Source organism: Lepisosteus platostomus, chromosome 10, assembly GCF_059453375.1.
Source record: "Lepisosteus platostomus isolate fLepPlt1 chromosome 10, fLepPlt1.hap1, whole genome shotgun sequence".
NCBI classification, from domain to species: Eukaryota; Metazoa; Chordata; class Actinopteri; order Semionotiformes; family Lepisosteidae; genus Lepisosteus; species Lepisosteus platostomus.
The window spans coordinates 45,468,497-45,490,916 of NC_142620.1; the positions used below are offsets into that span (position 1 = coordinate 45,468,497).

The 22,420-nt window shown below is 35.8% G+C and overlaps 1 protein-coding gene across 4 annotated transcripts in view; it reads left to right on the forward strand.

Moving 5' to 3' along the window:
* Positions 1-783: 783 nt before the first annotated feature.
* The window catches only part of LOC148653797 (glutamate receptor 3), a 137,468-nt gene continuing 115,831 nt past the window's right edge, over positions 784-22,420 (forward strand). The window contains exons 1-2 of one of the 4 annotated variants that reach the window (XR_015924842.1): positions 784-1,280; positions 2,025-2,183. Coding sequence is in view for 3 of the 4 variants with exons in the window: in XM_088596731.1 (XP_088452857.1) it covers positions 1,193-1,280; positions 2,025-2,183 (247 nt within the window). In the remaining variant the exon portion in view is untranslated. The remainder of the gene's footprint in view (positions 1,281-2,024; positions 2,184-22,420) is intronic. The other 3 variants (XM_088596731.1, XM_088596729.1, XM_088596730.1) reach the window with 3 other exon arrangements.

Here is a 22,420-nt window from a genome sequence, read left to right on the forward strand (position 1 = left end):
CATCTTACCTTAAAATGGTAAAAACACTTGAAAAGTAGAAAACAGTCCTGTATTGTAAACTACTGTATATTGTGAGTGACATGAAAACTGTGCCAAAAAATGTGTCCATACGCTTTTTGAAATGGAAGTTATCAAATGGGATTTGGGTTTAATAATAATAAAAATGTGCACTGGTAGCTGCTATGACATTGTGTCCATTGCACATAACATGTCTTACAAACATTGAGCTCATGATACAGTATGTAGTTTGCAAGCTCAGTCACCTAAACGTTGTCCGGTATTTTTTCATCTCTCACCTCATACCCTCACCAGCGATCATGGATTTAATCATACATAATGGATTTATTTATTGGCTTCTAAACGAACACCAGTATTCCAAGGATATCCTATTATTTTCAGAAACTAGAGATAAGAAGGTTGGTATGAGAAAAACGATCAAGAATAACCATTATGTAGGTTACACCAGAATCCCTCGTGTGTGAGCTTCTTAATACACGTGTTATCGCATTAAAAGAAACGTAAAGATTCTTTATTTCGTATTCCGATGTCTTAGATTATTTCCAAGCACCTAAATCATCTAAATATTTTCACGTTTCGTTTTACAGCAGCATAAAATTAAAGTCGAGGCGAGTAGTACTAACTGAACCCGTAAGGTTAGCGTTGAAATCGCTGGTATAACAAAGCGCTTATTTTCCGTGCAAATAATTTACGGGACTATACTAAAGCTGCTCTAGTAAAAACTCGCTTCTGCAGCTTTAAAAACGATCAATGGTTATTTAAAATTACAGTCCACGTGAGACTAGTGTGTTTCTATTGATTGCACCTCAGTGTTGACAAACGCAGCACTTGTGCTTTGCAGTCTACAGTAGGTCTGCAGTTGCAGGGATGCTATGAGATGCTGCTTTAATTCAACGTCAGATCAAGTTTGATCAATATTCCCCCTGCTGGCCCAATTGGAAGAGCCTTATTCACAATCAGATCTGGTACTCTTTCTACCACCATCTTTGGGATAAGTCCCTGGATTTTTCAGTGGCAGAAAATTTGATCTGCAACTCTGCTTGCACCTCAATGAACCCAAGTGGGACATTGTGAAAGAAATAAAAGCTGAAGGATTTTCTTGACGTCCACGGCTGTGTACATGATTTTGCCGTATCAGTTTCGTTTTAGGAGTTGAATTTAAAGGTTGCAGAAAATGGGACGCAGAATTCTGCATACTGTCCTTTTTTTAACTATCCTTTTTGGTAAATCCCTCGCTGGCTTTCCAAACCAGATAAATATAGGTAAGTAATTTTATTTCAAACTTATAAGACAAACATGCTATTTGTTCTGTGTGATGTTCATATGGTTTATTGTAGAATCTTTTGAAAACAGCACAGCTCCTGACTTATCGCTAGCACTGCTTAATAACTATAAAGTAATTCATTTTTAAGTTTGCAATTGACGAACTCGCTTCGAGGTCTTTTGGAAAATTGCAGTTCTTTTGAAAGCTCTGCATTGCTCCAGTCCTTGGTACTGGAGGCTTCATTTTTTCCACTTTAAACCCTTACCTAAACTTGTGTGTCATGCGGTACATATATGAGTGAAAGTGTGAACATACTGTAGCAAAACAGAAATAAGTTTGTAATTCACAACAAGTACACCTTCTTCGAAACGTTTACTGTTAATGCGCAAAAATGCCCAATTGAGCAATAATTTACACAGCTGGTTCACCGTTTGAGATGAGTTTCTCAATCTGGTTCGGTTTTTCAAAAGCAAATCGGAATTCTTGACACCCGTACTTTATACTAAAATGTTAATTCGTAGCGAACTATAAAAATTCTGAATTTTACGTCTTATAGATTCTGGGAGAGAACACGTTGGATTTCTGTGTTCACACACATCTCTGCACAATTACCGATACCTTGCATTGTGGATGATTTAAAGTGAGGATGAACAGTACCTTTGTCATTCTCCCGAGGTATACTCAGCTGATGGATGGATTCCATTTCCATGTTAATTTATGCATCTCCTTCTTGTTCTTTCAGGGGGACTTTTCATGCGATCTACCGTGCAGGAGCACAGCGCTTTTAGGTTTGCAGTACAGCTGTACAATACAAATCAAAATGTGACCGAAAAACCCTTCCATCTAAACTACCATGTAGATCACCTAGAATCCTCAAACAGTTTTTCTGTCACACATGCGTGTGAGTAAATTATCTTTTTTAATATTATGCTCTGCTTTATTGCATTTTGGGCTTTGTGGCTTTATTTTCGAACTGTACGATGTATGTACTGTAGCTCTTCCAATTTCCTTGATGTGAAAGTACAGTACCTACAGTGCAGTATACCGCTACATACTATTTTGACTTGAAGTTTCCTTTGACCGTCTGAACAACATATGTCTTTGCTGAGTTTATAAAACAGCGATCAAACGTTTGCGTTGTATTACTTGAAATATATTTATTTTCGTAAAATACAACGTATGTCGTATGTTTTTGCAAATGTACATTCGTTTTATTTGAGCTAACAATCCTAAATGTATTACACAGATTAATGAAAATTAAAGGAAATGAAACATTTGCCGTTCATAATAAATAATGGTTATACTCTTCTGAAAAGCAAGTGGAGTGCACGACTACAGAGGGAAAATATACAGCATGTACAGTACATGTACTGTAGGTCATAAATCGTAATATATGCCTACAGTATATATACAAATACCTATAATGTACTGTACCTACAATATATACTTATATTTAACAGTTAATATAATTAAGTGATTTCGGCACTTACAGTAGACGTGTTTAACAGCAATGCAGCTTTAAAACGATCTCTGTCACAAACGTATGATTTTCAATGGCCAGCCGTTTATTGGTAGTTATAGTATGTGATGATTGTCCTAATATTGTTTGTGAGATCCTGAGGTGGGATTGAGGAATGTGCTTACTAAATATTTCCTGTTTTCATCATCTCAATTTGCCAAAGTACCCAAATCATTAGTGCATGGCGAAACGTTCTCAGAAACAATTAATACAAAGAATAATCCCTAGGGGCCACCACGCATTTGGATCAATACGGATAAGCAAACTACAAAGAACTTGCACTCTTATTTATCTATAAGACACGAAATTCACTCATAAAAAAATAACGATCAGAATCTCCATAAAGTTCATAAAGTAAAAATAGCAAATCATGTACGGCAAAGTAAAATGAAAGTACTTTAATATTTTGTTCGTTGTTAATGTTAGCACGTAAGACGTTATTATTGCCTCATTATTTCAAATATTAATGGTATCGATGAAGAACCGGAGTACATTAAAATGTATGACTATAATGTGTATTCGATTTTCGAAAGAAATTAAATTATGGCATCATTAAGAGCGAATGTGTAAGAATATTTCAGTGTCAGAACTGTGTCAGAACAGAACAGTGTCATTATTCTAATTGTAATTCATTTTCTTTGTAAAGGGGAGTTATATTGTATTTGACATAAATTTGTAAATTCCTTTCGGATTATCTACAGATGTTAGTGTGAGAGAGCTTGCCATTTGTCTGCAGTTGTATGTTCTGAGCAATGTTTTATCCAAGGTCACTGGAGGTGGTTTTTATGTGAGCCTACACATACTGTATGTAAGCACTGCAGTGTGGTCATAGGGTTCTTTATATCCAGATGTCTGTGGAGTTAGATTTTATTTTATGAACAGTCTTTAATGAACTCTTAGCCCTTAAGAATGTGTATGTAATTTCAGTTTCTAAGCAGTAAATCATTGTATAAAAAAAAGTGTAATATGTTAAGTGGTTTAGGAGGAGGGTCTTTTCAAGACCGGTTTTCCATTAGTACTGTTGATTCCACTTTTATAAAAATGATTTTGATTCCCCCTTCTTTGAAAGTATATATCTAGATTTCAGTATAAAATGCACAATGACTAAGATATAGAAAAGTGCATTGCAAAAGCCTTGTGTAACGGCTTCTGAATGATTTTGGTTTTTTTTGTTAAAAACATAGTATTATTTCAAATTAGCGTGATATGGTTGAAGTCCAAATGGCTTTAACACATACAGTACTCATTGCCATAATGAGTTATGTGGTGTTATAAATAGCAGGCCATTGGCATTGTGTGGTTTCCAGAATGGTTTTCCTGGGTCATATTTTATATGTGATTTTATGGAATACAGTACTATGTTTTCTGTGACATTCATTCAAAAAATAAACATGAAGTAATCAGTGAGATTTGATATGAACATAGTACATAATTTATATGAACATTGCATAATTGTTCATTGCAAATTGAAACGCGCAAATGCAGTAAGATGAGCTGCAAAACTTGTGGACCTAATATACAATAATGTTTAAAATACAAAGGCTGACGTACAAAACAGTGATTTACAGAACATACTGCGAGCTAAATATAAGTAAAGAAATCTTAAAGAAGACCTGTGTACGTCATGAAACAAGAAATAAGCTTATATTCTCTAAGGAATGAAAGCAGCAACTGGAGCAGCTATCCTTGCTTGAACCGTATTACATTAAATCAATTAAACTGATTTGTTTCAGCTAAAATGTTTTGTTTCTGCCAAATGTTGTCAGTGCATGCTGTATGTTTTCAGGTTACTCTGTAATAGTTCTTTGACAGCTTCAGTAGCTACTTTATGTTTCAAAAAGTTCGTGTTATCAGTCCAGTTAAGTGATTTCCCCCTCATATATGAAGATATGCAGATGAAAAGTTATAATTAGTTATATTTCATCTTTTATTATGTCTTCCTGTTCTTACCATGTGTGCTATACTATGTATTAAAAACAACTGCATCTGTCGTTGGGGAATTAGTACATTAGCATTGTCTTCCCCACTGTGTCAAAGAGATTCAAGTGGCTTGGGAAGTCAAATTGTACTTGAGTAGAGACTCACTGTGAACTGTCCCAGTAAGCTGGACTGCGTCTTTTCTGCTGTACTCTTATACTGTACTACAGTATGTCTCCCCCTGCCTCTGCAGTATCAGCTCATTAGCACACAGCTCTCATATTGCCTCACCGCACTGTCATTGCAAAAATAGCTGCTGTGCACCTTTATAGCCAACCAATGCTTATGGCTTACGATTGGTTAAAAAAAAAGAAAAAAATGACAGGCTGACAGTAAATGTAAACCCAGGATTAGCAGTATTAATTGTAAGTGAAGCACAGGTGTCAATAATAAATAAGTCCATGTAATTTTGTGCATATTGAGTATGCAGCAAAAACAAGTGGGAAGGTGTTTGACTGCATAATCTAATTAATTTGCAGGAAGACTCTTTAGAAAACCAAAATGGTCAACTGGGATTCACTGTCCAATTATTCTTTGTTTCTAGCCCTGCTTTTGAAGCCTCATTGAGGAATTGTTCGTAACGGAAAAGATAGCATTGAAAATGCATACAAATCTTAATGGGAATTTGGTGATTTGTAAAAAACAAAACAAAGTTGAATTAAAAGCCTTTGTTTCCAACCTACAAAAATCATTATTTGCAACTACTCAATAGATTGCCTTAATTATGTTCTATATAAGCTTTATATGAAATTATTCATATCTTTAGTTGATGTACTGTATTTGATAATAAATGTAGTATATTTTATGTAAGTAAATATTTCCAGCCAGAAAGTAGTGCTTATATACAGTATAAGAGAGGAACAGTAATACCCAATTTATCCTATTTTGTCCTACAATCAAAACAAAAAAAATATATTTCTGTAAATAGCCTGCAAGGGAAAAATAAAATTAATTATAATACTGATTTACTAATTGTTTAACCAAGGAGTCCCAAAAAAGATTATTTGGGGAAATTTACTGTATACAGGAACATGTGAACCGTATTTATTCATTTCATGAGGTCATTCTTAAATTTACTATTGTATACTGTAACAATAATAAATACAGTATATACAGGTATACTATTATATATAATAAAAACAACACATAGCAAAATCCTGGTGTACTCCCATTTCACCCAATAAGTAAATATCAATCTTTAACCTTATAGGTCAGCTGAGAAAAAATGATCATTTCTAAAGAAGATCTGGCTACTATACAAATGTTAATAATCAATGTTTAAATAAATAAATGTTAGATAAATAAATAATAATAACTGGACATGGCAGTGTTAAGTGTAATTGTCAGGCAGAATGTACAGTTTTTAAACATACGACTGAAATCACTGTGATATAAAGGTAAATAGTTTATGTTTAAATTATATAAATACCATTGTACTGAAAATGTAAGCATTTTGTGTAACCTTTAACTGTAACAGAAAGTTTCCATAGAATATTTGGTTTTCATGTACCCTATGTAAATGTGAATAAAAGCTTCATGTTTCCATAGATAGAACAAAACAATATCAAATAATATGAAACCTGAAATATTATCTGTAAAGGGAAGTAACATTAATCGTTTTAAGGTGTTTGTCCAGAATTATTCATCATTAAGTGTACCACAAATAGCTACTAATTACTGTAAGTGTCCAAGCTTGAGGATTCAAGAGCACCACTGTTCTCACATAAACAGCATGTAAACAGTTGATAGTACTTGGGAATGCAGTGCTTCAAAATGTATGATTTAGGATTCATGCTTTGAAGAAAGTATGGGTTTAAAGGAAGCTATTATATTTTTCAAAGACAGTTTCTGCACAAGCCTGCATCAGTGAGAGGCAGAACAGATAGTGTTCATAATTTTGTCAACCAAAAACGAAAACAGCTCATTAAAAGGTTCCTGCCAGTATAAAGTAAACCTCTTGGAAAGAGAAATGTCCATTGAGAAAACCACATTTGCACTTTTTGTACACTTGTTACAAAGATATAAGAGTGTGCACAATATATTCATGTTTTACACATTTTTCACACAATAGAGAAAATCCCTAACGTACCCAAAAAAATTATTATACACAATTGGATATGTGTAGGTTTGCACTATATATAAATGCATATGTTTCGTTTCTAACTGAATAATATTTAAAAATTAATACAGTTTTACAATGTGGACTGTTCTGCAAGAATTTGGCATGCTGATTCTGGGACAAAGAATATCTTGCAGCTTTTGTAAAATAATGCAAGTAAACTTCTATTCTCTCATGTTTCCTTCATTTGAACAGCTGTCTTTTCTATTGGGACAGATGTAGACACTGCTATATGGTACTGCAATGAGCACAATTACTTTGCAAAAAAGATTTATGACTGATTTCTGTAACTGAAATGTAACTACAATGGTGCTTTATTCATTCTATAGAATAAAGGGGAGTAGTGAAAACAGGTGTTAATGGCATGTTAATATGAAAAGAAAGCGTACTTTACTATAGTACAGTACAAGTTTCTCTCAGGGAAATAAGAGATTAGGTTCCCATGGTCTGTGTTACATTCATCATAACATAACTTACAGATTTCACCCTTAAATGTTGCAAATACTGTAACATGAATTATAATTCAACATATGAAAGTAATGAAATATCATTAAAAGTAAAATGTTATGTTATTCACCTTCAGTCTTGACAAATGAAAATAGCAAAAGAATTGAACATATTAAGACATCATGGAAATCAGGTGCTCGTACCAATGTGAAAAATATGAAACTGACCTTCTAACTTGGAGGAAATATGCATGCATAAGGAAAGCAAGATGAGGAAGAGTCATGAGTTGGAGAAGAGACCATGTACTTTTTAAAAAAGTTTCCACAGGTTGAACCATGTATGAGGAAGCACTTCCCTCAGTGAAGAAGTAATTTGAGTAGTATACTGCGTGATATTAACAGTAGGATACATTGCTTCATGCCTAATTGCTAACAAGCAAAACTAACAACCTGGTTGACTTGAATTATAACATGACTAAAGAAAATGTTAAGAACTCACCTTACGTTTTGCACATATCTACCCCCTCAATATGGAATTGCAAAGAGCAAGGCGTCAATACAGATGTTACAAGAGTAGGGTGCTCGTGAGTTCTCAAAAACAAAGGTCATGCTTGCAGGTCTAAAAGGCGCACAGGTTCAGTAATTGTTTATATTGCATCGATGCTGTGGCTTTGTGAAAGAGAGAGGGAATGTGCTGGCAGTGACATTTATGTGGCATTCAGGGCCTATTTATTTGACCATCACCACACTCCAACGGTACTACAACCTGACAGAAAGCACATGCAGTAAGCCTAGTCTCAGTGTATATGTAATGTCCCATGAATGTCCCTCAAATTGGGCGTCCTGGAGAACCCATAACCTGAATAGTCATCAGATGAGTCAACACTGCCAGAATATGATACAGACAACCCTTTAATGTCACAAGGCTGCAGGAATTCAAAAGAACATAACCGTTACAAACAAGAAGAGACCATTTGGCCGATCTAGATCATTTTGTAGATAGTGCCTAATTTATCCAAGTGTCTCATCCAGCTGTTGTAAAAATCCAGGGTAGCAGCTTCAACAACATGGCTGGGTAGTTTTTTCCACACTCCCACCAGCTTTTGAGTAAAGAAGTGCCTTCACTTCTTTGTGTACTTCAATACAGTTCACTTACAATACACTTCATGTTCGACTGTTCATTCTGAAGAGGTCCACTGGGTTGACTTTGCATATACTTATGAGGATTTTGAATATTTGTATTAGGTCCCCTCGTAGTCTTCTTTGTTCAAGACTAAAATAGTGACATTCAAGACTTTTGCTTCTAAGATGTATCAACAGTACTATTGTACTGTTTTATTAGTGTATCATGGTCCGGAATATGTAGTATATAGAGTATCATAGTCTTGCAAGTTAGGTGGATATGTACCACATCACCCACACTACTGACTACTCCAACTGTTGTTTTATAGACTTAATAGAGTAGTATACCTGTGGGGTGTTTGTGCAATTTTTGTATTTGCGTGTTTAAGCTAGTGGTGAATAGACAAGGTATTAATTAAGGGCATTGTTGAATGCACTGTGTGACCATTACCACAAATGAATTTTGAACTTTCTTGTTACAAATGTCTTCAGAAGTGATTAAATGATGCCAACACTTAGAGAATTAAGCTAAGCTCATCAAGTCTAATGTACATCCAAACTTCAGAGCTGTAACTGTATTCCCTGTAAATCTTCACGTATTTTCTCTAATCAAGTACAGAGACAATCAGAAATTATTTTTTTAACTTTATATAGTAATTTGGTAAACTACTTTAGGCTGTAATATCAAACTATATCCAATAGAAAGAAAATCATTCCAGTGCATCTGAGTTTACAAAAATATATTAAATCACTCCCAGTCAGCTCTAGCTTCCCTTTGTGGTCAAGGAGATTAAATTGTCTTCAAGTTTAAAAATTAGTTTTAAATTTCTGAAGTAAGAACGTGATGTAAGAGAACATGATATTGAAAATAACATGTAACTGTTGTCAATCTAAAATAAATATATATCCCTTCTGTAGAGGAAAGGCCTGTTATACAATATGAATTCAGTGTAACCTGTTATTAAGTTAAGAAAAAGTTATTAAAGATTTCTAATAATCTTTCCCTTGCCTGAATCCGACAATAACCCTACCAGTTTAAGAGGAAAGCATTAGGAATGTAACTGAAAGAGAACTTCTCTGATACCAGCATATCCCGAGTTTGTAACACAGACCAAGACAGAATAAACTGGGTCTATTCTCAGTCTCCCTGATAATGACTTATCTAACATCAGCATCTCTGTCTGGTTCCCATGAAGACTGACCAAGACCATTTAGGTCTTAGACCCTAGGTCATAGGTCATGGTCAATCACCCAAAGGATGACCAACCGATTAAGAACTTCCAGGGTGTTGAAAGACACTACATGACAGTTGAACCTTGGCAATCTGACAACATGTTGCCCGAGCCGTGACTAGTTCATGACACCAAGTTGAGAGAGTGTGTCCGTGCGTAAACAGAACTTTGCTCAAGATTCTCTCTGCAATGTCAGAAATCTTGTGTTTCACAAGCCAGCTGTTATTTTGCAAGCCAACTGTTATTTAAACAACGAAATGAATACAGTTGGATTTTTTTTGTCAGCAGACTGAAAATCAGAGCATGTTCAATATTAAAGCTATACCTTGGAATGAACCTAGTTCTCCCCCACCCATCTCACTGGCAGACAGACCCGAGTCAGATGCTGTGCACAGACTGTTTTAAAAAGCAAAATTCAGCACAATGCTAACTTCCCCGAGGAGCTGTCTTCAGCACCAAGCTAAGCAATGTTCTTCATATAGCCATGCCACGGGAAATCCTCGCACAGAGCCAGCTGAAGGAGATTGGACAGCTGTGAGGAAGCCAGCCCAGCTCCTTTAGCAGGAGGTTTAACCTCTACAAAAAAAATGCCTGGCCAGCAGGTCTTTGAATTTACGCTTCGATGTTTACATTATAATTCTCGAGAGTTGTTCTATTATTCTAAACATGTTTGATAAAGGTTAGCTCAGAACGGAAAATGGATATTTACTTGTTTTTGAAAATATGAATGTGATTAGTTACATAAGACTGATTTAACTTACGAGGTAGACTATACCAAATGTTATAGTCAAAATATTTTATTAACCCTGATTTTGTTAACATCTGTGTAATCCCTGAGTAAATGAGCAACCATTTGTATCACAGCAGATCAATTCACATATGTAGTACTATGCATGTTTTGGTATTGCATTAATAAATTGCAGATTGCATATTGTGAATCCGTGTGCTACGATGGCTTATTATTTTGTCCGATTGATTCCTAACAGCCTTAAAGCATACTTACAATTTATTGTTCCAATTTCTAATTGATTCAGTAAATTAAAACCCTCACATCACTACCCTTGGTAGTGCTTTAAGGAATATGCAGCATGGGACCGTAATATATTTTGGGTGGATGTGTGGGTGGAAGGATTTGGCAGCTCTTTACATGATTAACATGTTAACTTAGATTTGGGTTTGAGGCTTATGCATTCAAACTTTTAACTAGATTTGCTTTTTTTGCTCCAAAAAAGAATCTAAAAATTTGGGAGCATCACAAATAATTATTCGGCATGCTATGGTTTCAGTCAGATCTTTAAGAATCTACAAGACTATTTATATCTGCATCACTGAATGAAATTAGATGCTATGATACTCATTTAATTCAATATGGACTAAAATCGTTTGGAATCTGGGATTTGGGAAATGCCTTTAGGGCACTCAAATGAAAAGGCATGTTGCACCACTAACTTGGAGTTTATACACAGAAAATTATGTTTGTCAATATAAGCTAGTTCTTTAATCAGCACACCGGTATTTAGAGAGTCATGCTTAACAGGAGTTAAACACTTGAAAATATTTTAATAAAATGTAAATGTACAATTTAGCATTACAATATGAATTACAGAAGTCCACCTACAAATAAGAATCACTTTAACACCGAAGTAAAAATGTTAGCATAGTTCAATAACAGTGAGAGCAAAATTTTCAATTTTAAGAGATTTATACAAGGGTAGTTAAGCAAATTTACTATAGAATGTTCAATTTCTGCTTTTGTTCCATTCGGTCACTGCTGGAGAATAAAAATTGGCATTACTGCACAACCAAGGCAATCAGATGTTCAATACAGCATCAGAATCATGGCCAAATGTTAAATAGAATTCTCTAAATCACATTATAATTGATTGAAGCACAAGTAAAATAATGAACAGGTGACTTAATATATACAGTGTTATACAGATACTGTATATATACAGATGTTTAAATTATTTTATACATACTATACATAGTGTACAGTATGTCTATAGAAGTGTGTGAAAGAGTTATTTAGGCCAATATTTAGTAAACAGCGGAAACCTGATATGACTTTGGTCACATTTATATCCTATTGATGTTTGACTCAAGATGTAAAATACTGTATATCTCGTTATTAAAATATGTTGATTTTGTACATTATCGAAACAGTTGTTTCATGGAGTCTGGCATGCTTTTACTAATCCAAAGACTGCTCTGATGTGGAATCAATTAGGTTGAACCTACTATAGGAATGAAATATTGCTTTCTGTTGATGATTTAACTTTGCACTGATTCTCTAGTTGATTGAGCATCAGAAATTCAAAATAAATAGCACCAAGGTTAGTATCATCAGATAGAATTGTATTTCATCATGTCCCCCTGCTAATTTGATTGGCAAATTTTCCCACAGATGCATTGAATACGTTTCTCTAAAGGAATGTCAGTTTTAAAGGTCAATGGACAGTTGCCTATTCTTTGAATGTTTTTTTTTGTTTCCTGACAGACTGTGTAGTGTTCATGAAGTACTGAAATTTCCGATACAAACATTATTTTAACTTTAAAATGCCTACCAGAAAGAATTCTGTTGTTTGTTACATTATAAAGATTTGCATTTGAGTGTGATGAGTGACCATGTTTAGCTTTCAAGAAAAAAAAAAGTATCCATTGATATATTGGATGCTGTACACATTCTCCCTGAGTTACATAAGATTCGACATACGGAAATTCGACTTTACGTAAAAACCTCTTACAGATGCCATAATAGTGTATGCTGTATAAGCTATTTAGTTATTCTGCTCATAGAGTTTTAATTAATTGGTATTTCATTTCTCTCCCCCTTTTTGAACGGGGACATTTCCTTTCTCTCTACTTTTATAGACTTCTAGCCAATGCTACATGCTCTTGCTATCTGCACCCCTCTGTGATCTGCACACACTCGTTAATCATTAAAGGACAATAAAACTTAGTGAGCCTGCAATTTTGGTCTTTTCCTTCCTTCCTCACTTCCTGACACAGCTAGGGAAAGGAGGATCACTGCTATATCATGAATTTTAATTCTCCATATGTATTCTACTCTATATGTGACCACTGAGAAAGGATTGATTCTGACTTACGTAAACTTTGGGTGACATTAAGACTTGATGAACAGAACCCTTTCCTAACACATGGAGTGGGTGTGTCCCATCATCTCAACCTCATCTTCTCTAACCTGACCTCCTTTTCTTCCCTACCTCCTCTTCTTAATTCAACCTTTTCACCTCTCCATCGGTATTCCTATTGACTAGACCATCCTCTCATCACACGAACTCCTTGTTATTGTTGATCCATCTTTCTCCTAATCACATCTTTTATTTTTACCCTGTCCTGCTACTTCCTGAACAATATCTTCAGGGTTTGCCCCTTTCACACTAACTCGTCAACACTACTCCAAGCAGTGCACTCCCATCTGGACTATTCAAGTTCTTCCTGGCTAGACTATTGGCCCTCTCCAACTCACGCAGAATGCAGTTGCCTAACTGTTTTTTCTCAGCCTCATTTTATCTCTTGCTGTATATTACTGCAGTCTCTCCATTGTCTCCCTATAGCTGCACACATTTATTTCAAAGCAGTCATTTGTGTCTTAACCACTCAGTCCAAGAACATCTCCAGTTTATCATCTCTCCCTTTACCCCCTACTGACTTTTCCATTAAACTGTCTTTTTCTTCTTTCCATTCCCCCACTCCCAAGTCCCATTCATTTGTATTTTTTTATTGTATTTACATTATTTCTTTTTTGTGGCACTTGTTAGTGCAAGTTGTTAGATAAGAATGTCCGCTAAACAAATGAATCATGAATACAGAGCATTTCTGAGAATAAAAAAATGCTGTTTCATCACACAGATACCATTATGATTAAGAATTACTGCTGTAAAAGAACTATCCAGAAGGAGATTGTTAGGGAAGGAATTTCTTTATGTACAAAAATAAATAAATTGTTGTGTTGTGAAACCGAGTTTTCAAATTCCATACACTCTCTTGGAGCTTTTATCTCTTATTAAACAGGGTGTGAAAAGGATGGAACAGTCAGGTTTTTTGATGCATTAACTTCTGAAACAAGTTTAAATTTGAATATCTCAAGCAAACAAATGCTATAGTCTTGGAGTGGATTAAATAGACAATTATACGTTAAACAATTTTTACAATAGTCTGAGGTTGGCTGCTAATTGAATGGGTGACTGACAGCAAAATAATATGCTGCTTCAGAAATCCTCAAGGACACAGATATGCAGATTCCTCATATAGAGACAGAGAAAATACATTTTAGTCCGTGATTTAGGTATCCATAATAAGAAAAATGTTTAAATTATTACTATTATGACCATAATGATTTTCAATCTCAGGTCTGTTAAATACAAAAATCTTTGGAGTGAACAGAACAAAATGTGAATAATAGTGGATTGTACAGTATGTCTCTGTCTGTTCCTTTAGAGTAACATTATTCCCGGTTTCCATTTCATGTGATCTTTTAATTGGTTAATTTTGCTTTCTATTAACTTGGTGCTTGGTTAGATGGCTGTATGGTTAAAACTGCGTCATAGCTCTAGGATCCTGCATTAAATGTCCACTTGACAAGCTGTGTGGAGTTTGCATGTTCTCCCTGTTCTCCCTGTATTCTTGCAAATGATCTCTGGGTCCTCCATGTCATACAGGAAATATTTGATTGGCTCCTATAGATTTGTCCTTTTCAAGGTTCAGTCCCTAGAATCTCTTTTTTTGCCCTGTCTTGAGCTTTTTTGCATAATACTGTTAATTGAGTATTTACACAGTGGGATATTTAGATGGATTTAACTAACACAACCAATTTAACCCTTTTCACAGTCTACAACATTGAAAGAGACCTAAAACCTGCTTTACTGTACCCCTGCAAAACTGTAATTGAAGAACACATTGCGCAGAAGAAAACTTAGTTTCCCGTTGGCTCCGATCATATTCATGATAACAGCTCACTTTTCATTGTTTTACCTGGGGCATGGAACATCAAGCTAATATTCTGAAGCCTTTTACTTTATGCTTTACATTAGCTTATTCTCCCTGATTTCTATTAAAGAAAAATTTGCCATGCTTGCCTCTTTAATCTTTTTCTCTGCTGTCCCTACAAAGTTTCTCATCTTTCATTCTGTCACTTAGCTAATGGTGTGTATCCCCTCTGCCTGGATTGTACAAGCACCTACCCACTTTTTATTGGATTCTCCAGATTCTTTAACACCCGCGTAGCAGATGGCTTTTTGGCTGCAACACACTGCAGTTTTTTTGTTTTGGAAAAAAGGCAAAAAAAAAAGGCAAACACCACAGAATCACTGTTAATTTAATTTTCCACTTCAGGACTGGATACTGAATTTAATACAGAATGTTTTAAGGCAAATGCTTATGAATTTGTAAAGAAGTAATAAGCCTAAAAAAACAATATTGGGCAATTAGCATTTGTATTTCACTTTTGCTAAGTGTTATCCGATTGTGAGATGGTTTAGGGACAAATGTAGGCGCCTTAATCCTTATTGTTATACAGTAAGTAAAAAAGTCATTTGAATATCAGCATGTGTAACATCTATTTTTGAAATTGCTAAATCCTTCTCAGGAATGTCTTGGATTATTGGAACATTGTAAACTGAGGAAATGATACATAAGGTATCTCCTGATGATAAACCCAGTATATTGTACAGTAAATCCAATGGTTCATACATTTAACTGGTAAGAATGCATCTTGTATTAGAAACTAAAATTTCTGCAGTATTTAAAATATTTCAAGTCCTTATTAACTTCTGTTTAATTCCACATGATCTTATACCATATGGTTTCCAATTTTTCATCCAATTCCGGCACTAATATAAGACCAACACTAAATTAAGAGAGCTGCTGCAGCAAAGATTCAGTGAGGACATTAGTACTCCCCAAGCCCACCTTATTGAAAGTGATAGCTTCCTAGTATCATGATCCAGATGTGCAAGGCCTTGTGCAGAAGGGTTCTGGCTGCTTCTAGACACATTTAATAGACCAGGAACAGACACATTACAGGAAATGTGCAATGTGCAAAGGAAAACAAAAACAAATATTGGCTTCTGTGTGCACCCATCTTTGCAGATTCCGAATAAATTGTGCATTTACAGTAATACTATACAGTATATGAGACTAACATGATTATTTTCATACATTTCTTGTTGGGAATTCCCTAAATGCTATGGAGAAATGTGTAATATTTCATTGTATTGCCTTTGGCTTCTTTCATTGGGCACATTTTCTCTTTCAATCCTAAACACACAAGAACATGACTTGTGCTTCTTTCATATAAAATACAGTGCGCTGCTCTGTTGGAGGCTGTTTTAGTACACTATCTCTTTGATAAGAAGGATGTTGCTTAGGAGCAGCCATGCATGGGTCACGTTTTAAAGATCATTACACATCCCCTTTAGCTATGACTGATTTAAAGCCCAACTGATCGATAGAGTGGCAACTACAGAGCACCACCAATGTGATGAATATGAGTGCAGAGAGCTAGACTGTCTTGCCAATCTCTATTACCAACATCCCCTGCAAACTAAAGGCCGGGTAATACATTTTCATTATCTTAAAGACAGAAAGTATTTTCTAAGCGTTGATCTAAATAGCCCTCAAGGACTGTCAATAATGCAGGCTGCATGCTCTTTACCCACCTTCTCATTTCAGCACATACTGTAGGTCTTCACAGGAGAGAACTAGATATTTCTGTAAATAGAGATTTTGCAGTAATGCACTGCACTGCATGTAATGCTCAAGGTAAAGGAGACTTTCAAACACAAATGTGCCTGATTTGTTACCCCTGTTCTTGCAAGGTGGTGAAGTCAATAGCAAGTTCAAAGTTTACATGATCAGAGCCTCATAGTAGCTTAGTATGCTAGCAGCATTCCTGCCCATTTTCTTCAGAAACTACTTTTAATTGCGGGTTAAAACTGGTGCCACTGGCATTTCAAAATATATCTCATTAAACTATATCTCATGGAACTGCAAAGTGAGGAGGAAAACTGTTTTGAGGTTGAGTGATAACAAAGCTACAGTCACTGCAGAGGTCAGTTGTGCACACTGAAAAAGCATTTTGCGTGTAGATTTGGATATTTCTGTGGGGCTGGACCTGATAAAATGTAATACTGATATGCAATTTTGCTAAAAGAAGAAAATCATGCAATATACTGTTAGAGTGTAATATAAGCACAGCGTGTATGTATTGATAATCTTGTGCTTTTGTGTTTCATCTCATTTTATACAGTTATTGTGGCTGTGTGAAAGGCTTGGAATAGCCAGTACGATTAAAGTACCAGTGCATTTCTATTTTTGTCTCCACCACCCATGTGTATATCCTATTGAAAATCTAATAGTTCCTTTCAGGCATGAATAGCATGGAGTAAGCATAATGTCTTCGCCACCAGCATGCACCAGGTCTCCGTTTTGTAATTTTGTAGTTTCGTTTAGCTTTTGTACAAGTGTGGTGACTTCTGCATATTATTGTGCGCTTTTATATTGAAAATTGTGAGTATTCCATTATTATTAACTGCATATTTTTATTTTGTGTTTAATTGCTGGACACTACAGCATTAATGAAATGTACAATATTTATACATTCATTGGTGTTTAATTATTCTAATTATATGGTTTTAAAACATTTTTTTCATCATTATTTCATTTTTTCTCCCCCAATATAAAGGGGGAAATTTCCTTTCCCTCTCTATCTACCTCATGGACTGTAGGCTGCTGCTATTCTCTGCCTTGCTCTCTATCTCTGCAAGATACCTGTTAACCATTAAAGGACAGTAAACTCTGGTTAGCCTGCAGCTGAGCTCTCCTGTCTCTCCTTCCTCATTCGCCCACACAGCTATAGAAAATAAGGGAAGATCGCTACTAAATCACGAATGGTAATCCTCTATACAGTATGTGTTCACTCAATGGCTATAAAAGAGTCACTTCCAATTTAAGTAAACTCTGGGTTACATAAAGGCTTGCAAAACTGAACCCTCATGTAAACTAGGGGTTGCGTATAGTGGGTATAAGCACTAGACTCAACAAGAATCTCTGTAACATGAGCAGCTTGAAAAAGACATGTATTGAACAACATTTCAAACTAACAGCATCTGAATCCCATCTTATTCCACCAGAAGAATTTCCTACACTTGAGGTTGTGATGATGGTTATGTGGCAAACTGTATATTCTATTGGTTCCTTAAGTTTTTAACATTTTTGTTAACATTTTAACATGTTTTGATGAGTAAAGGTGGTGCCTGGCATTGTCTGCCATGGAGATAGTCTATTCATTTGAATATCTCAATAGTGGAGTCAATGAGTATATACAAAGCATAGACATTTGGTATAAATGGAGTATTCACACATTGCATTCCGATTTCATTAACTGTTTTTAGGAAAATCGTTCTCATTCAGATATATAACAGGATCTTAAGTACTGAATCGGAGATACAGTAGTTGAGTTGAAATAATAAGAATTAGCTAAACTGAAAAGTCAAAATTCAAAGTTTTTCATGAATGAGAAGACTTCTTTTGAAATGTCCCTTGTGTGAGCAAGGTGTTGGTTCTTTGTACTGTGTTTAATATAGAAGGACCTTTTAAATGCTATGTGAAAGCTGTCTGAGCCATATGCTTGATTAATCCTGCAGATTGAAGGGGAAATACCCAGAGACCACACAATGAATCTTTTCTCTTTTAGTGGTCTAGATCTATCGTTAATCGTTAAATATTAATTATTTTGCCAAGTGTCTAACCAAATTTTTCTCCAAATTAAGAACCTCATCACAGATTATTTTTTGACAACAGTAAACCTATGATAAATGTTTCAAATGTTTCATTTTTGGTCCACCCGATTAGTTTTAAATCCAGTCTAGCTAATTGTCCTTTTTTATTTTCTTTACTTTCATTTAAAATTTGACCTCAGTATGGACGTTTCTCCACTTCATGTCATATTTCCCAAGTGTTAAAGAGAATGCAACCGACATTCATTTAAATCCTAGCTTAACATAAACATTAAGGTAGCCTGGGAGTTGATGACTGTTAAAAATAGGAGGGAAACAGTTTAAAGAAGACCATTTATGTTTACCCTAGGACAATCAGTCCTCACTATTACATCTCTATTCTGTGGCCTGAGATTGGCTAGGGTACTGTTAGTGCATGGTTATTATGTCATATAAATCACATTTAAGCCACACATAGCCTTCTTGTGTGTGAGACAATATTCACAGTTTTGTCAATTTTCTAAGCAATTTTCTTTTCTCACCATCATTACAGGAAAGCAGAAATAATGTGTTTTCCACACATTGCGACCATGTCTTTAATTACTGTGGATTTGATTGTTTCCAACCATTAAGAAGCTAATTTTGCAAACCACCAACTTTCAGAGATGTTAATTATTTATATGATAACCTTTAAATCATTTAGCATAAATCTTTCATTTTACCCTTCATGGTGCACAGTATCATTTTACTGCTAGGTCCTCAGCTTAACTCATGCTTTCCTTTCACATTTCTTAGTATTTCCAATGAACAGTGTGATATTGTATGAATATAAGATGTACATTCATATACAGTACATTTTAAAAGCAACTTCTGCATTTTGTTGAAAGTTCTGAATCTATATTAATTTACCATACAAGAGTGTAGTTACGGGCCAGCAACCATATCACCCTGTAGCTCACAACTGACTACCCACTGAAGCTAAGCAGGGTTGAGCCTGGTCAGTACCCAGGTGGGTGACCTCCAGTGAAGCTATGGTTGCTGCTGGAAGTGGTGTTAGTGGGACCAGTGGGGGGCGCCCACCCTGTGGTCTGTGTGGGTCCTAAGGCCCTGGTATAGTGGCGGGGACACTATACTGTAGTGGGCGCTGTCCTTCGGATGAGAAGTTCAACTGAGGTCCTGACTTTTGGTGGCCATTAAAGATTCCCATGTATGATTGGCTTACACTTGCCCTGCGATGGACTGGCGCCCTGTCCAGTGTGTACCCTTGCTCTCGTTGCCTGCTGGGTAGGCTCCAGGTTCCTGTGACACCGTATAAAGCAATTTGGCAAATGACATGACTAATTTATTTTTATCAAACCAGCAACATTTGGAGAATAAATTATATTCATTTGATGAAAAAACATAGGGCATAGGTTTTCATAAAACAGCATAATGTAGTTTGGATTTAAGCTACAATACTGTACATGGAGAACCAATTCATTTACAGTAGTAAAGCAGGGGTAGTGCAGGGAATTCTGTTCCACTGTTTCCATATAGAATCATTTTTTAGGATATTTAATAGACATGATAAAACCTGTTTTTGAAGGAGGTACGTTTTATATATATATATATGTAAGATCACTTTATTGGCCATATACAATTTCTTGTATTAGGAATTTCTTTTTTCACATACCCCAACGTGCTCTCCATGAGACACACGACAGGGAGAAGCTTGGAGTCAGAGAACAGGGTCTGCCATTTATACGGTGCCCTTGGAGCAGTTGGGGTTAAGGGCCATGGGATACGAACTGGCAACCTTTCAGCCACAGGCGCAGATCCTTAGCCACAGAGCCAACGCACCACCTCTGTTACATATTGTTATATATTATCTACTGTATAGTGTTATATATTAACACTGCACCAGTGTATCACTTACTGTATAATCTGATCTCTCCAAGCTTTCAAAAATCTATAATTATCTAGATTGTGTTGTACAAAGATAAACGTTAATAGCTGGCCAAGTAAAGTACATTTTCAATATACCCTATCAAGCTTTAAAGCAACTCTACAGGGAATGTGACATCTTATTGAACCATATTTGCTTTCAAAAGGGATGCTTGTCATTGACAGCCTAAGAAATTTTGTATTAGTTTCATATCACAGGGTTTAACCTGAAAAAAAAAATAGGGTGGTTTGAAAATGAAACTGTACGGAGATACTACAGAAATGATTCAGCTTACTTGGGGGCTTAAGTGTATCAAAAATCTGAAACTTTAACAAAACCTGATGCATTATGCTTTCAATAATGTGTTTCTCAGAAATATAAATTAAAGTGAACCCTCATTTTAATGTTATTTGGATTTAACAGAAAAATATGATAAAGGGGACATTTGTCTGAAAAATCAGAAATATCCTGCTTTCCCCAATAACAGTTGGCTTATTGCTAACAATATCTAAAAAACCTGTGTGAAATGTGCAAATAATAAAACAAGGTAAACATGTTAAAAATAAAAACTTCATAGTAATAATATTCAGGGAAATACCAAATATATCAAAGGCCTATAAGGGTAGGTCAGTTGCTTACAATTGATGTTATTTGTGGTATGTACTGTATGGTTTAGTGAATTTTAAACAGTGTATTTACGACACATAAAATAAAGAGCTTGCACATATGTGATAAAAAGGTACATAAAGCTGATAAAACACTGTCATTTGTGATTTACAGTGCCTTGCGAAAGTATTCGGCCCCCTTGAACTTTTCAACCTTTTGCCACATTTCAGGCTTCAAACATAAAGATATAAATTTTTTATTTTATGTGAAGAATCACCAACAAGTGGGACACAATTGTGAAGTGGAACGAAATCTATTGGATTTTTGAAACTTTTTTAACTAATAAAAAAATGAAAAGTGGGGCGTGCAAAATTATTCGGCCCCTTTACTTTCAGTGCAGCAAACTCACTCCAGAAGTTCAGCGAGGATCTCTGAATGATCCAATGTTGTCCTAAATGACTGATGGTGATAAATAGAATCCACCTGTGTGTAATCAAGTCTCTGTATAAATGCACCTGCTCTGTGATAGTCTCAAGGTTCTGTTGAAAGTGCAGAGAGCATCATGAAGACCAAGGAACACACCAGGCAGGTCCGTAATACTGTTGTGGAGAAGTTTAAAGCCGGATTTGGATACAAAAAGATTTCCCAAGCTTCAAACATCCCAAGGAGCACTGTGCAAGCGATCATCTTGAAATGGAAGGAGTATCAGACCACTGCAAATCTACCAAGACCTGGCCGTCCCTCTAAACTTTCAGCTCAGACAAGGAGAAGACTGATCAGAGATGCAGCCAAGAGGCCCATGATCACTCTGGATGAACTGCAGAGAACTACAGCTGAGGTGGGAGAGTCTGTCCATAGGACAACAATCAGTCTTACACTGCACAAATCTGGCCTTTATGGAAGAGTGGCAAGAAGAAAGCCATTTCTCAAAGATATCCATAAAAAGTCTCGTCTAAAGTTTGCCACAAGCCACCTGGGAGACACCCCAAACATGTGGAAGAAGGTGCTCTGGTCAGATGAAACCAAAATCGAACTTTTTGGCCACAATGCAAAACGATATGTTTGGCGTAAAAGCAACACAGCTCATCACCCTCAACACACCATCCCCACTGTCAAACATGGTGGTGGCAGCATCATGGTTTGGGCCTGCTTTTCTTCAGCAGGGACAGGGAAGATGGTTAAAATTGAGGGGAAGATGGATGCAGCCAAATACAGGACCATTCTGGATGAAAACCTGTTGGAGTCTGCAAAAGACCTGAAACTGGGACGGAGATTTATCTTCCAACAAGACAATGATCCCAAACATACAGCAAAATCTACAAAGGAATGGTTCACAAATAAACGTATCCAGGTGTTTGAATGGTCAAGTCAAAGTCCAGACCTGAATCCAATCGAGAATCTGTGGAAAGAGCTGAAAACTGCTGTTCACAAACGCTCTCCATCCAACCTCACTGA